At 36.6% G+C, this 17,242-nt stretch overlaps 1 protein-coding gene and 1 long non-coding RNA gene across 4 annotated transcripts; one reads left to right on the forward strand and one right to left on the reverse strand.

Moving 5' to 3' along the window:
- Positions 1-771: 771 nt before the first annotated feature.
- Positions 772-11,535, reverse strand: LOC113492291 (E3 ubiquitin-protein ligase RLIM-like). Of its 2 annotated transcripts, none has more exons than XM_026869733.1 (6): positions 11,235-11,535; positions 10,521-10,929; positions 5,911-6,276; positions 5,300-5,341; positions 2,892-3,069; positions 772-977 (listed from the first exon to the last, which is right to left on the reverse strand). In XM_026869733.1, the coding sequence occupies exons 2-5, from the start codon at positions 10,697-10,699 to the stop codon at positions 2,901-2,903; spliced, it is 756 nt and encodes a 251-aa protein (XP_026725534.1). In that variant the 5' UTR covers positions 10,700-10,929; positions 11,235-11,535; the 3' UTR covers positions 772-977; positions 2,892-2,900. The 2 variants fall into 2 exon arrangements, with proteins under 2 accessions (XP_026725534.1, XP_026725533.1); XM_026869732.1 differs by having other exon boundaries at positions 11,099-11,535.
- Positions 11,536-11,705: 170 nt separating this feature from the next.
- On the forward strand, positions 11,706-16,430 carry LOC113492292. Of its 2 annotated transcripts, none has more exons than XR_003400485.1 (3): positions 11,706-11,864; positions 15,039-15,188; positions 16,268-16,430. It is a non-coding gene; the product is annotated as an uncharacterized LOC113492292 (long non-coding RNA). The 2 variants fall into 2 exon arrangements; XR_003400486.1 differs by lacking the exon at positions 11,706-11,864 and adding an exon at positions 12,045-12,152 and having other exon boundaries at positions 16,268-16,384.
- Positions 16,431-17,242: the final 812 nt, after the last annotated feature.

Here is a 17,242-nt window from a genome sequence, read left to right on the forward strand (position 1 = left end):
TATATTTCGAGATCTAATTTTCTTTTGAGCCTTATCTACTTAAGCATTTTAAAGTTAAAAAATATTTGTAAGGCATGCATAGAAGGAAATACAAATTCTTTAAACAGATCCCTTTCATGTGACTTTTCCAAAGTAAAAATTACTTTCTAAATATTCAAAGACACCACTGACAAACGGTGAAGGAAAGCATCGCGAGGAAATCTGAATTCCGAATATTGGAATCTGAAATCGCCCGCAGTGAGCTAGCGTGGTGATCAATACTTATGGCAAGAGGCCTGTGCCTAGCAGTGGTATAGTTTTAGGTTGATATTATTATTCGTGGTCGATAGGTGTACGCACCGGTTTCAAGGTGCCGCTAGCTCTGAGGTCCCGGGCTCGAACCCCGGTCGGGTCAATGTAAAAATTCACATTTCTACATTGTCTCGGGTCTGGGTGTTTGTGGTACCTTCTTTGTATCTGAATTCCATAACACAAGTGCTTAAGCAACTTACTTTAGGTTCAGAACAATGTATGTGATGTTGTCAGTATTTATTATTATTATTATTTATTTTTAATCACAAAAGCGGGATCTTTTCAAAACAAATTGTATCAACTTTAAATATCTAAGTCGTAATTTATAATAAAGATAGAAATAGCTACAAATATTTACAAACGTCAAATTTTAGCGGCAAAATTGACAGCTCAGCTGTCAAAAGCAACAGATTATATTTCTACACGCGAGACTTCTACTCATTTCTTAAAACACTTTTTAGAAAGAGAAGAAAATACTTATTTAATTAACTCGCTTGATATACTTGAGTGCATTTGGTCGTTATCTATCACATAATATTAGTTACATTTCATTTTTATGAACAAATCGGAAGATTTTTAAAAACACAGAAGAAACTATACAATCATAAAATGGTTATCAAACTTTGGGCCCAATATTGGCCAAACCTGTTGGCTACGTTGGATCCATGTTGTCCGAATGCTTTCATCTGAAACCAGAAAAATTACAATTATAACTTCTTGCGTTCTTTTAAATTTAGATAAGGTATCAGCAAATTGTTGCTCTCAAGGTACACGCTCTTTATACACCGTGATTTTTTAGTCGTCTTACAAAAGCAGCCCAGTTCATGTATCCAATGACTAGAACACGTTCATGATAAAAAAATAGGTATTTATGAGATTTGAATAAATTTAAAATGCAATTTTTATTCAATATTAAGTATGATGCAATTTTGTAGTTTTAGAAACACAGCTCTGTTGCGAGCGCGGTCCGAACCCTGTAACAATAGTGAGGGGCGCGGGCGGCGGCGTTTTTATCATTTTTAAGAGTATATTTCAGATTTCTCTTGTTTAATTTTTCTTCGTACTTATTATTTTAGTTGATGATAAAAAAATAATAATCGCGCCTAGGGGTATTTTACGTCGGATACATGATCTGGGCTGCTTTTGTAAGACGACTAAAAAATCACCGTGTATATAAGACTACATTATTTTATAAATTACAAACGACGACCGCGAAGGTTTCATATAAAAGCTTAACTTAACTATCATCATTACGGACTCCGGTTGGGTCCGAAACTATTCGAGCGATCCCGATAAACACGCGTGAGTAAACCGTTGCATCAAATCAATAAGGAATCATTCTCACGATGGTTACTATCAAAATATAAAAACAAATAATCACTTATCAAAGACTTAATTTTTTTTAAATTTATTCTCAATATATCTGGCGGTGTCCTAGCAAAGTATCTTTCGAAATCGATCCCCTTTTAGGATAAAATAGTGAGTTTATATTATAAATAGCTTGCAGACAGTATGTACCAAAGTCCACGTGTAAGAAGTCGCAGGCGGCGGCTAGTATATTAATATTCTGTTCAGGTAGTCTATGCTGTGACGTTTCAAGGCGACATCTGTATCATCTATCAACGTTTTGACAGTTTTTTTACAGTTATGGAGATCCTATTGTAATATTAGTACCAGTCGTTTCTCGCAGGCCCGTCCACTATAAATCGAAAATGATCCAACGCGAACGGTAACATAAAATCTTACCTTTGATATCTTCTAATAGGGATGATGACTGGGTATAAAAAGAAAAAATCTCATTAGTCCCTCAGTTAGATAATTGAAAAGTATGAGACACGTATTTTTTCCTTTTTCAGAAAAACCAGAATTGACAAAGATTAACTGGTTTAAAGTTTAGGAGAGGGGGCTTGTGACGTAACGATAGAGTAAAATTTATACTCAATCGTGACGTCACGCGTAAGTTTCATTCACTGTAATTTGGTGAATTTATGTTTGCGGGACAAACTAAAAAATCCATTATTATACAAAAAACTACAAGACGGACACTGCAAAAAAAAATTGTCATCATCCCTATTCTAGATATAATAGTCTTTATTGTATACCACATTAATACAAGATTGTATACAAATAAATTATTACACGGTGTCACAATGGGCGATTCTATTTTTCTTTTACAACATCATCACTAGCTGTTGGCCGCGTCTCCGTCCGCCTGGACTTCAGTTTACAGCGCGCTGTCGTTCTCGTGGGAATGTCGGGATGAAATGTATGTGGTGGCTTGACCAACCCTTCTCCATTACCCTTCTTAAAATGACTGCAGGGATAGCCGAGTGGTTGAGGACATCACGTCAAACCCACTGAGCGCGACGTGTCGCTGGTTCGATTTTTTTAACGTCTCCCGCTCATGAATATAATCCTTGTGACGCGGAGGTTTCACATACATTCAAGTCACATGCACAAAAACACCCAGATTCAGGCCAAGCATTCGTGGATCACACAAACGCTTGTCCTACGGGGATCGAACTAACACGTCGCGCTCAGTGGGTTTGGTGTGGTGACATCAAACACTGGGCTGCATAAAAACACTAAATAGAACTCACGTATCTCAATCATTCAGCCACCTTCCTACAGTTGGGGCAGGTCTGTTTCTCCTGCAGCCAGGGCAGGATGCACTCCGTGTGGAAGTTGTGCGCGCAGGGGAGCGACGTGATGTCCTGGTTACGAAGCATCACGTCGAAACAGATCGAACACTCCTCCAAGGTCCAGCCGCGTTGACGACTGGAAAGAAAACATTGAAAGAATCTAAATACCCACTTTTTATGTCAAAATGACAAGGTCCGTTTAAATTATAAAAATCGGTACAGACGTTTTTGTAGTTGTTAATGCATTCTTATTGGGTTTGATGCTTTGAAAATTTCAGCCTGCTAGCTTATCGGGAAGTGCCTCAAAATTGAGTTGTAAAAATCCAAACGGAACGACAAACAAACAAACAAGAAATTGAGTGTATAAAAACGTGGGAAAAATATAGCACTTGTCCAGCATTGAGAAATTTAATCCTTGTTTGTTGGTTCACGAACATGCAAGTCACATGCACAAAAATAACCCAGACTTGGACGAATTTATGGATCATAATGTCTTAACCGAAAAAAAGGAGCTCGCGGCTAAGATATAATATGACGCGGTCGGTCCGTAGATGGGTGACCATCTTTGTCATAACAAGTTCCTCTGAAAGCACATTAAATTGTGGGTCCCGGCTGTTATACATACATCTTTGACAATCGTTAAGCTAGAAAGTCTGACAACCAGTCTAACTAAGGGGTATCGTGTTGCCAGGTAACTGGGTTGAGGAGGTCAGATAGGCAGTCGCTCCTTGTAAAACACTGGTACTTAGCTGAAACCGGTTAGACTGGAAGCCGACCCCAACATAGTTGGGAAAAGGCTTGAATGATGAATACGTCACAGCCGCTTTTAACCAACGATTTTTTTCAACAAGCAAATAATTAAAAACCTTAAACACGATTCCACGCAAGTTTAAACTTTAAACTGACAATTGTTTTATAAATATCACACACTTAACAACTACAGAAAAGGATAGGAACGTTGACAATTTATTATACATCCGAAATAAAAACAAAGAAATATTTTTACATACAACCGGCTTCAAATGAAAACTACTCAGCCAAACTTGATGAATAGTGATGATGACTGTGTATAAAAAGAAAAAATCTCATTAGTCCCTCAGTTAGATACTTGAAAAGTATGAGACACGTATTTTTTCCTTTTTCAGAAAAACTAGAATTGACAAAGATTAACTGCTTTAAAGTTTAGGAGAGGGGGCTTGTGACGTAACGATAGAGTAAAATTTATACTCAACCGTGACGTCACGCGTGAGTTTCATTCACTGTAATTTGGTCAATTTATGTTTGCGGGACAAATTACAAAATACGTATCCATTATTATGCAAAAAACTACAAGACGGACACTGCAAAATAAAATTGTCATCATCCCTATTCGCTAAATGGCAACTATTTCACTTTAAATATAAAAGAAACAATCAAATCGTTTCTTGACGTTTCTGAGGTAAAAAAAAAAACTGACGAATTTAACTTCCTTTCGAAGTTGGTTGAAAAATATATTAGCAGTGCCGGCGTTAGGGGGGGCGTGATGGGGCGAAGGCCCAGGGCGACAAATTCTGGGGGCCGCCAAGGTCTGAAGTTGGAGTCTCTTGCCTCTCCTGGCGCAAACCCTCAGAACTGTGCCCTACGCTAGAGGTGGAATACTTCCACCGCCAAACGTAACGCTAAAGGAAAGATGAAATTCTTAATATAATTTTACTTGGGATCAGCAAAAAACTAACACTTGATATTGCTTCCCTCAAGTGGGCGCCACAATATTTTCGCCCGGGGTGTCACGCCTTACGCCGGCACTGTATATTGGTTTAATCTGTTTTTAACTGTCGGACTAAACTGTCAACATTTCTATTACACCATGGGTTTCTTACTTCACAAAACTAGGCTTATAGAAAACCAACCATGCACCAAAACTACATCATTTCTTGATTGCACACACATTTTTCACACCCATACAGGTTTCAAACAAAATATATTATATTAAATTATATCTATACATCTATATTAAGCTTATCTACTAAACACAATTTATTTTATGAATTAAACAACAGAAACAAAAGGCATCCATGGTAGGGGTGCATTTCCTTATAACCTTTAATTAATTAAGTAATTTATAATTAATGTATTCTAATAATGTCGTTAATAAATAATTGAAGATTGTAAGGAATTACTTATTAGTATTTTTCTAGGTTAATTTATCGCCTAAAACACTCTCAAACTAGCTTTCTATAGGAGAAAGAATTTTCCAAAATTTATTCAGTATATCCGGAGATTACCCGTTACAACTTAACAAACTCACAAAATTTACCTCTTTATAATATTAGTGTTAATTAGTAACAAAAAAAAACTGTTAATTAATAAATAATTAATAATCTTACAACGCTTCCTGCCTGATTTGAGTCAATTGATTATCTTGTACCCTGTAAATTATAAAAAAAACAACAGAAATATTTAAATTGGTTAACATAATTTTCTTTCGACGACAATATATCAAATTGAACGGCTTTTAAAAACCCAAAGTAATTACTAAAATCGCTTCCAAAAATCATTTAGTTTTACAGAAAAAAATAAAAATTGGCAGCGAAATGGTTATAACTTTGCAAGTTTAAAAAAACCGGAGTGTAGTTACCGGCACTGATCTTGAGCGCTCGGCGGAAGAGTGGGGATCGCTTTGCGCATCGTAAAATAAAACGCCAATCAATTGTGCGTACTCGTCGTCTTGAGGTGCATGCAACGGCAGCAAAGAACGGATTTCAACGAATCCCTCATGTCGGCTATGACGCGATACGCTGCGGGACAATCACTCAGTCCGCCCCGCGCCTCACTTCATACCGCAAAAGGGACACAAAAAATCAGTTCTGCGCAGGTCAGCGCTCAAGATCCGTGCCGGTAACTATACCTATGTTTAACAGATACACATTTTGGAAACCTAACCTAAAAATATTATACAAAAAGAAGAACCCGCCACCTAAACAAAAAAGAAACTCACTTTTGCACTCTCGGACTTATTACATCACGCACATTTTGAAAGACCAACATGACAGAGGATCTCAGACTTTCATCCAGGTTCGGGAAACCAGCCGAGGACCTGGTCACGTCCCATTCAGCATCCTCTGACGCTGAACTGTCCGGAGACAACTCCTCCATGTCAATAGTACTACCGTTTGACGTCGAAAACTCTTCCGAATCAACAAAATCGGAATTACTTGTGGAATATTCGTCAGTCGTGAAGTCTGAAGAATGTGATGATTGACTGTCGTCTTCAATGCTGTGATCTGATTGGCTGTTCATACTGGTGTCAGTCGTTTCATTCTCGGATATTGTCGTGTACGAATCGTCCGAGTAATGGCGATGGCTGGCAGAAAGAGACAGAATGAGTGATGGAGGAATTTAGAAAGGAGGTTTGGGTATGACAGTGTTAAGTCATGATGATAAATATCTGATTATTACAAGGACCCCCGTATACAAAGGGCAAAAGGAACATGGGTGTAGGTCGGTAGAAGTCTGACACTCTGTCCGCTCAACCCATAGCGGGAGGTCTTTTGATGATTTTCCATCCGGAAATAGCAAATCGTTGTTCTATTAAGGAGTCTGCCCACTACACCGTTCCATACCATGACCGTGCTATGAACGTGTTAGGCAGTAGTGTAGGGCAGTCGCCTTTACAAGTATTTGCTTCAGTATATCATCAACATATGGTAAACAACCTAGGTAGACAAAGAAGAAAAATAAAACTAGACTAAAAACTATTTTTTAACAACATGTAAACACTTTGTGTAGGTTAATATTACTAAAATTATTACATTAAGTATTAACAAATGCATTAAACAAATGCAATGTTAAATTTATTATCCCATTAGGAAAGACACATTTTTCATTTAGATTCAATATAAAAAATAATATTATTTCTCTTGAATCTTACAACTGGAGAAAACACTCTTAATATATTAAGAAAAAAACTACATGCTAGAAACAGAGAAGGAAAAGATCGTAGAGGGGGAAGGGGGAGAGTGAGGTGAAAGGGGACAAGGGGAAAGAGTGGTGGAAGGGGGAGCGAGAAGAGGAAGTGGAGAATGGGGGGGAGGTGTCAGAAGAGAGGGGGAACGAGAGGGAAGACCGTGGAGTAATAAGATTCAAAATTAATTGAGTCATTCAGTTAAAAATACCAGCTACAGCTGTTTCAATGAAGAAAAGAATCACTTATATTATAAAAGTGAAAGGTGTATAATTGTAACATCCTCACACTGAAATGCCTTGACCCATTTCGATAAAATTTTATTGTGTGATGACACACAGAATTAACAAATCGGCTACTTTTCGTGGCTATAGATGACATTCACACAGGGGCTTACAAAAGGTACTCGCATTAAAAAAAGACGGGGAAAGCCCAGCAGTGGGATGACAAAGTCTAGATTTTGAGGAGTAGTACAAATACAAAAGTTTCGGAAGGCACGTTAAATTGTGGGTCCCGGCTGTTATTCCTACATCTATGACAGTCGTTAAAGGTAGTCAGAAGCTTGAAAAAGTCTGACAACCAGTCTAACCAAGGGGTATCGTGTTGCCCAGGTAACTGGGTCGCTCCTTGTAAAACACTGGTACTCAGCTGCATCCAGTTAGACTGGAAGCCGACCCCAACATAGTTGGGAAAAGGCTAGGAAGATGATGATGAGTACAAATACAAAAGAAATTGACAATCTACTCAGAGATAAAATACACTGATTTAATTATAATATTCGTATTAGCAGACCAAACGATGTCGCGATATACGGGAGGTCTGTCCATCAGTCAAAAATCAAAATGTTTTTATTTCAAACAGGCCGTTTTCTAGGTACATTTAAAACGTTGCGGTTGCTTCAATAGGAGACTGACCAACAGACTGACACTTCAGATTTTAATATTGCATAAATAAATTGTTTGAAGTTCAAAAGTGCCATATACTTTTCTAATTGAAATAAAGAATTTGACTTTGACTTGACAGTAATGACTTTAGTTGCGCGTAACGCTCTGTGGACTTCAATTCATTGAGTGACGGAGTTTCTTGCCAGTTCTTCTCCATATGAACGACAATTTTGTAGCCTGTAGTTTTGACCTATAGTCTAGAACAAAGTTTTCAGAGTGGTTAGAAAAGGGAATAATTGAAATAAAACCCTTTTAATATTGATTTTGCTTGAATTCTAATTAGTTGAATTTATACAGTCGTCAATTTAAATTTAACAATCTCATAATTAAGGTCAAATTTGGGCTCAGAATAAATTAGAATATAATCACCTTTTCAAGCAGAAGTACACAAATTTAGTTGTCCACATCAAAGAAAATCAAATCCCCACTTTATGAACTCATGAAAACCCATCATAAATTAAAACTAAATATGTTTTTGCGAGCAGCCGAAGATCCCGATGGCGTGCAATCGGGGAGGCCTATGTCCAGTCGACGAATATGGGCCGATGCTGATGATGTTTTTGTGACCTAGGTATATTTATTTAACTGAAATATACTTATAGGAAGCCCACTTTCAAAAATGTTTTAAAGTAAACCTTTTCGATTTGACAGATTGTGACACTTATACAAACATTCAAGACACCTGGACTCAGAACAAACATTCATAGATCACACCGCTTGTCTTAGTAGCGAAAACTTACCTAATATGAAGGCCGAAGTTAATATTTTTTGGATATTGATACTTTGACAGAATTGGACTGCCCGGTCAGACAGAGGCTCTTATAAAATACAGATTGTGTTATCTTGGTAAGATCACATATGTGAGAATTGATTGCATACCGCTGGTTGGGTTAGGTTAGGTTTCCAACTACAACAGTGTTCCTACTTTCAAGACATAGGTGGGTAAACATTAGAGAGCACACCAACAGTAGTTGCCGAAGAGAAATACCACTCTAGACAGTGCCGGCGTTAGGGGGGGAGCGTGATGGGGCGATGGCCCAGGGCGACAAATTCTGGGGGGCGCCAAGGTCTGAAGTTGGAGTCTCTTGCCTCTCCTGGCGCAAACCCTCAGAACTGTGCTCTACGCTAGAGGTGGAATACCTCCACCGCCAAACGTAACGCTAAAGGAAAGATGAAAATCTTAATATAATTTTACTTGGGGTCAGCAAAAAACTAACACTTGATATTGCTTCCCTCAAGTGGGCGCTACAATATCTTCGCCCGGGGTGTCAGTGGCCCTTACGCCGGCACTGACTCTAGACTACATAGATATCTGTCAAACAGCCAAAACTGAAATATTAGTTCAAGAATAGTAGATAGTGTAGACACCGTGTCATAATATGGGATAATGTTTTACCTAGTTGTGAAAGTCAGATAGACTGTCAAAATCAATAAGTTTTTATTACAAGTAGGCCTTATTCAAGCTATACTGAAATATTAATTATAGTCCGATTTTTAATTCGAGGCAATAAAATGACATTTCCAGTGTGGCAGGTTTTTAATTCCAAATAAATAGTGATGTGTTAGAATCGACTTATTACAATCAAAAGTTAGTCGAGCTTACATTTTTTTATTCAGATATCAAATTAACTCTGTATAAAAAAAATATATTTACGACAATTTATCAAAAGACATGGACGGTGACTGTTTTTAAATGTAAAAAAATAATAATATTAATTTAAATTTATAAAATTAAAGCCAAATGCGGTGCCGGTATAAGATGAAGCACCTTACCATGCAAGAAAAGTCGAGCGCATCAAACTCCAAATTCTGACATTATGCAGTGGTTGGATGAAGAACAAATTTAATATCAACTTACAATTATAAAAGCTCAATTAATAGAAATAGTAAATTTTTGATACATAATAAAATGAAGCATGAATGTCATCGTCGTAGTAAGATTTCCAAACATCACTATTGTAGCGGGTCACCTTTTTTTGTATAAATGACAGTTGCAATTGTCATTTTACTGCCTCGAATTAAAAATCGGACTATAGACTGTCGTTGACCAGTTTCAAATTGTCTTTCTTATGGAGAAGTAATGGCAACCTTCTATATCACAAACTAACACAGTATTGTTCTTTATAATAATAAATGTACAGATAATGTAACACAATTATTGAAATAACTTAAATATGAATGCTTTAATTCATAACAAAAGATGTTTAGGGTGTGATTTCATGAAAGTTCTTAGTGGGCAATGTTTTTTGATGGAAACTTAACCATAACGCTAGAGGTAGAGCAAATTACAGTAGCCCAGTAAAAACATTATTAATTTTTCTATAGATACCCTCTTTATAAAAAGTAAATTAAATTTTAAAATATATTAGTTAATGATCTATACTATAATTAGCATGATAACGAAGCGTAATAAAGAAAACCACAAAGTATTTTAATTATGATAAACACATAATGTCTATAGCATCAAAACATATTTTTTTTTTATTGTGACAAAGAAAATACTTCGTAAGTCCTTAAAACTATAAAGTTCCGATATCGATATACAACCTTTATATAAATACTCATTATAATTATGCCGTTAGTACAAATAGTGAAACTTTTCATGAATATTACGTTTAAAATTTGCTACCGTACATTGCAAAATAAAATTGGTGCCAAGTTAAGGGGTTATTGAAAAATAGACCTTATGTCAATACTCACAAGGGTGGCGGTTCATCGTTCCAATGGCTGGTCGAGCCTGCCGAGTTTGGAGTCTCTTGGCGTTTGTTAAATAGGTAATAGAACGCAGCTCCGAGGCCAACTCCTAGTGCTGTGGCCGCGATAGCCACCCCACGGCTGGAGCAGCCATTTTTTTTCTGATCGTCCTCACGCACACTCATTTTATTTTAATTTACTGCGTATGTGTATAACTCCGTCGAATGTCGAAATGTTTTCGTACTGTTTGGTTTGACAGTGTTTAACTCTTGACAGTATTTCTTTGTGAACTTCAAATTGCGTTCCGTTTCAAACAATTGTGAAATGTTTGTCATGCGTTCATAATGAAGTTAATGTATCCTTTTAATTATTTTAATGTCGATAAAGTTTGCCCAGCAGTGGGATCTAAAACAGGCTACATAAAAAAAAAAAAAAAAGTTTGACAAAAACTAGATTTTTGTATTGATTATAAATCAAAAAGTCATTTGTTTTTTAAATTTGTCGTATCTTGTAGGCTATAAATATTAACAACTTGTGCAACAAATCAAGGCTTTACCAAAAGAAAAAATATTTTTATTACATACTTGAGAAGGTTGAAGTCACAGAGTACATTTGCATAACTATAAGTTAAAGTTTTCAGCGACACATTAAAAATGCAAGTTGGTAGCAATCCAAAATGACTTTCAGATGAATCAGAAATATTATTTCGTAATCACAGACCAGCACAAAACACCATCACGTCGTTTTCGTTTTCAAGGGCATTTATTTAAGAACACAAAGCCAAGAAGTTATTAATTTATCGATAAGTTGTATTATATTATACAATTTTTCGCTGAAACCAAAAGGCGGTAACTTCACAAAACTTTAATTAACAAGAATCCGTACGCAAATAAATTACTGTTTTACTATCCCACACAATTTTCTTTTTATGCGGATTGAGCAAACCGATTTTGTATGGTTAATTTTAATATTTACTAATGTTTTAAAGAGCTTCAGAAACTTAAAGACTATCACACTGAAAATATATTGCAGATGTTGCAATGACAGTAAAATGTCATAATTTGCCTAAACAAAACAGTGCATCTAAGAATAGGAACGTCAAAATAACGTAACTGAAAATAAAATTACGTCCTTTCCATTCCTAATGTCATTTGAATCGAAAACACCTGTAAGCATAATGCATAAAAACTTCTATAACTCTATACTTTATTTTTAGTAAGCTCAATGTTTGGGGATTTACGCAGTATTAAAGTCGGTGTGATATCATTTTAAAATATTTTGATAACTTTTAATCAATTTCTTAAACTACAAACGGATAGGCGCTTTTCCAGTAGCGACGTTTAAAAATCGGTAAGTGAAATAAAACTGCAACAAATCTCCTTGGTAACGTTTTGTTTGGGCAGTACGTGTAATACCATTGCTTTTGTATTAAGAATTTAAATTATAACCTAAGACTGATTGTACGTTTGTGTTAACACTAAACATTTAGAAAATAAAATTGTTTGAATAACAATTTATAGTATAATTGATTTTATTTTGCATCTGATAGTTTAAGATTAATATAGTAGGTGCATCATTATCTATAAATAACTGCATCGTGGTAAAGGAATGACGTGACGCATCGTACATAATAAGTAGGTAAGTTACGTAAATATTTGCTGTAAATAATTGACGATTGGAAATATGCATTTATGCATGAGTACTATTAAAAAAATGCGATGTACTCTTTTTCGTCATTATTTTATGCTTATTTTTGAAATTCAAGACTTTGGTATATTTAGAGTTCCGTTCATATATAGCAAATAGAAAAAATTAACGCTTTTACTTTCCGTCCGTCTGTTGCCAGGCTGTATCTCATGAACATAGCTAGACAGTGTACATTTATACGAATGGTGTATATGCTGGTGTATTGCTGCTGTATACATACTTAAAAACTGTAGGTGTAAAGTAAATATTTAAAAATTACGAATTTAAGGCATGGGCATATAACAAACGTAATTTTTATGCTGTTTTTATTAATCGCCGACGCAAAAAATATTGATCAATTTAACGTGTCTGTCTGTGGCACCATAGCTCCCGAACGGCTTGAGCGATTCCGATTTAGTTTGTTTTGTTAAATGTGACTCAGTTGTGTTTGTTCCTTTATATGATTGTTCATTTAAAAGTTATGGAATTGTAAGTAGCAGCAGCCTTCAGTGGGGTTTTATTTTATTTTATCTTGCTGACAATGGAGAAGCTCGTGGCTAAGCTATAACCGCATAAGTGAAACGATCACAGGTTAAGCTTTGCTTGACGCTTGGTCGGTTGGTCCGTAGATGGGTGACCATATTTGTTATAACGAGTTCCTCCGTGTTTCGGAAGGCACGTTAAATTGTGGGTCCCGGCTGTTCTCCCTACTTCTTTGACAGTCATTACAGGTAGTCAGAAACTTGAAAAGTCTGACTACCAGTCTAACTAAGGGGTATCGTGTTGTCTGTAACTGGGTTGAGGAGGTCAGATAGGCAGTCGCTCCTTGTAAAACACTGGTACTTAGCTGAATCCGGTTAGACAGGTAGCCGCCGGGAAAAGGCTAGGCCCATGATTATCTTGCTGACAATGGAACGGAACGCGTCTTGTGCCAGTTCGATTACGCGTTGTAAATATATAAATGATATGTTATCTATATTATTATCGTATACTTAAATAGGCTGATATAAAGCTATCAAATAAACTTAATTGATTTTCTATTATCTAGATTAACCTTTGATTATTTGATGCACAACCTGGTGTCAGAGATTAAACCGCCCGTAGACCTCGGACGTGACGCAACACACCCTTGAATTCTGACTGTTGGCTTCCACACGATGTCTTCCTTCATAGCTTTTAGCAATTGAAGATACATTTGTAATAGAAACATTTCAGTGTTATATGCCACTTAAGAAAGAGCTACAAAGTATCCCTGTCTCTGTTTCACACAACTGATTTCATCTCATTCTAATAACATTTTATCTCTTTTCTGAAGCACCAGGTTATAGAGGTTTTTACACGTACATGAATGCAAAAAGACATAATTGGTACGTTGTGATGTGAAATATTCTTTGATTTTATAACGTTGTTGATCTCTGGTTTTAAACTCCTGCACTAAGGAATTTAATACTTGTGTCTTGGGTTTCACAAACATTCAAGTCACATGCACAAAGACACCCAGACTCAGGACAAGCATTCGTGGATCACACAAGTGTTTGTCCTACGCGGGGATTGAATTAACACGTCGCTAAGTAGGTTTGGCGTGGTGACTTCCACTGCTCGGCTATCCGTGCAGTCATGAAACTATAATAAACGAGGTGTTGCCCTCGACTTCGTCCGTGTTTAGTTTACAGAAAGATACAGACAGACTAGGATACTTTCACCACAAATTTCAAAGCCATGGTCGATTCGAAAAATGAGTTTTATATACCGTGATTTTTTAGTCGTCTTACAAAAGCAGCCCAGTTCATGTATCCAATGACTAGAACACGTTCATGATAAAAAAATAGATATTTATGAGATTTGAAAAAAAATTAAATGCAATTTTTGTTCAATATTATGATGCAATTCGTAGTTTTTTAGAAACACAGCTCTGTTGCGAGCGCGGTCCGAGCTTGTAACAATGGTGTGGGGCGCGGGCGGCGGCGTTTTTATCATTTTTAAGAGTATGTTTCAGATTTCTCTTGTTTAATTTTTCTTCGTACTTATTACCTTAGTTGATGATAAAAAAAAATCGCGCCTAGGGGTATTTTACGTCGGATACATGAACTAGGATGCTTTTGTAAGACGACTAAAAAATCACCGTGTATAAACTTTAACCCCCCGTTAAACCCTCTTAAAAACCCTTTTTTCAGTTAATAAGTAGCCTATGTCCCTTCTCAGACTCTAGACTATCTGTGAAACAAACTTCATTGCAATCGGTTCAGTAGTTTTGGCGTGAAAGCGGGACAGACAGACAGACAGACAGAGATACTTTCGCATTTATAATATTAGTATGGAAGTATGGATAGTAATTGGTTATCACTCTGACATATTGTTTTCTTCACTTATTTACGATTTTCAGTCGTGCGCCTCACATTTCAATTCAAAGAGTCATAGTAAATTTTAGTATGCCATAAAAACAAATGTGTACATTATCTTTTTTTAATAATCCTTTGGAATAGGTATTGAAAATAGAGGGAGTCACGCTCGCGCATAAAGCGGCAACGGAGGTACTTTTACATCATCATCATCATCGTCATCATCACCATCATCATCTTCACTTGTGAATAAATATTTCCAAGTTTTTCCCACGTTTTTATACACTCACTTTTCTTGTTTGTTTGTCGTTCCGGTTGGATTATTGCATAAGGGATTATGCGATAAGCTAGCAAGCTGAAATTTTCAGGGTAGCTTCAAACCCGATGACAATGCAATTTACAAATATAAAAACGGCTGGACTGATTGATAAAATTTTTATTAGCGTGACGGCGTGGGATTTTAGATCATTTTTTTAATGTATTATTTTCTCGTTTTCAGATTAAAATGGAGGTTCTTATGAAAGGTATAGTTATTGGAGCGGCTGCGCTAGTGGCAGCCCTGACTGTTGCCGTGCAGTGGTGGCAGTACCGACAAGTACCAGAGCCATATGCTGCCCAGGGTCGGAGAAGACCAAGGAATGATTAATCTGTAAGATAGAAAGAATATTCTTTATTGCACACCACACAATTACAGGGCCCCAATTCTATTTATGATGGCCGATGAATTAATGAAATTCAGCTTAAAATGACAATTTTCGTACTCTCTAAAGCATTTTTCTACACAATTATTGGAAATTCAGTACGGGACGGTACACTCAAGGTCAATACAATTCATTTCAAATTATTTTATTGGCAAAATGCTTATGAGAATAGGAATAACTTCAAATTTAATAAACCAAATCAAATCAAAAGTCATTTACTCAAATTAGGCTACCAAGTAGCACTTTTTGAAAGTCAAATTACATTGGACAGCACCCAGTTTTGCCCACCCGTCAATACAATCGCCATTCATTCATCGGCCATTGTTAATAGCAGGATTGGAAACAAATAAATAGTAACAAGGTGCCACAATGGGCGATCTTATCGTAAGATACTTACTTCTTCTTAAAAAAACAGCTCCCGTGTTAAAGAATTTACTCCTTGTGTCGTTGGGTTTTCACGAACATTCAAGTCACATGCACAAAGACACCCAGACTCAGGACAAGCATTCGTGGATCACACAAATGCTTGTCCTACGGGGATCGAATCCACGACACGTCGCTTTCTGTGGTTTGTGTGTGCACTTCAACCACTCTGTCTGTGCAAAATTATGATCTGAAATCGCCCGCAGTGAGCTAGCGTGGTGATCAATGTTCAAACCTTCCCTATACGGGAAGAGGCCTGTGCCCAGCAGTGAGAAGTACATGCTTGTACTCAGTGCCGGCGTAAGGGCCACTGACACCCCGGGCGAAAATATTGTGGCTCCCACTTGAGGGAAGCAATATTAAGTGTTAGTTTTTTGCTGATCCCAAGTAAAATTGTACCTATTAAGAATTTCATCTTTCCTTTAGCGTTATGTTTGGCGGTGGAAGTATTCTACCTCTAGCGTAGAGCACAGTTCTGAGAGAATTTGTCGCCCTGGGACATCGCCCCATCACCATCATTTGTAGCGGGTGAGCCCGCGGGCAACAACTAGTATTATAAATATTTACAAACACACACACATTAATTTATATGGATTTGTTTCAGAAGCTGCATAATAGAAATAGAACTCGGCACCTCATTACAATAGTATTAAATAATGTATTATTAATAATAATAAGTTAAAATTACACTTAGACAAAAACTTAGGTGGACTTAAAAAAAGAAGAATAGAAAAAAGCTTTAAAAAATAAAGGCACAGCAATAAGTATTTAGTATATCTTTAAGACATTCATAATATCATCATCATCGTAGCCTTTTCCCGACTATGTTGGGGTCGGCCTCCAGTCTAACCGTATTCAGCTAAGTACCAGTGTTTTACAGAGCGACTGCCTATCTGACCTACTTAACCCAGTTACCTGGGCAACACGATACCCCTTAGTTAGACTGGTTGTTAATCAAGGCGGCTGTTTCAAGACCCCAGCCAGCTGCAGGACATATTATAGTACACGCGCGTGTGCTAACACAGGGACACTCTCTATTCCCGCACTCTCATAGCACGATGAAAAACGAACGAGGGTAAAAAATCAAGATTATGAAGTGTATAATTGTGGTGGCTAGTAACATCACTTGCTAGTAAAAAGCGTACTGGTAAGTGACGTCACACGAGATCTTAATCACTGTATCCCCTTAATTTTTTGTTTACGAGATAATAGAAAACTACAAATCTAATTTATTGTTTGCTATATCTTAGGTAATAATATAGGCCGTGTGTTTCTTTTCTGATCAAGAGAAAAAACAAATTTTACCCGGTTCGATTCCTACCCAGGACAAATGTTTGTGTGATGAGAACGATCATTTGTTCTGTGTCTGGGTGTAATTTATTTATATTATGTATGTATTTAGAAATATATGAGATGTTTATCAGTTGTCTAGTACTGATATTACAAGCTTTGCCTAGTTTGATACTAGATGGCGTTGTGAAATTTTATTGTACATTAAAATGCTGGTTAAAACAGGCAATATTGTATGTATGTTAAAATAATTTTGCTGATTATAAAGCGAGTGATTCTCAATACTTAG

Source organism: Trichoplusia ni, chromosome 3 (assembly GCF_003590095.1).
Source record: "Trichoplusia ni isolate ovarian cell line Hi5 chromosome 3, tn1, whole genome shotgun sequence".
NCBI classification, from domain to species: domain Eukaryota; kingdom Metazoa; phylum Arthropoda; class Insecta; order Lepidoptera; family Noctuidae; genus Trichoplusia; species Trichoplusia ni.

Coding starts and splice junctions, on each gene's coding strand:
- LOC113492291 (XM_026869733.1), bottom strand. CDS start 10,699: ATGAGTGTGCGTGAGGACGATCAGAAAAAAAATGGCTGCTCCAGCCGT. Junction 5,342..5,910: donor ATAAGTCCGAGAGTGCAAAA/GTGAGTTTCTTT, acceptor TATAATTTACAG/GGTACAAGATAATCAATTGA. Junction 3,070..5,299: donor CAAATCAGGCAGGAAGCGTT/GTAAGATTATTA, acceptor TTTTCTTTCCAG/TCGTCAACGCGGCTGGACCT.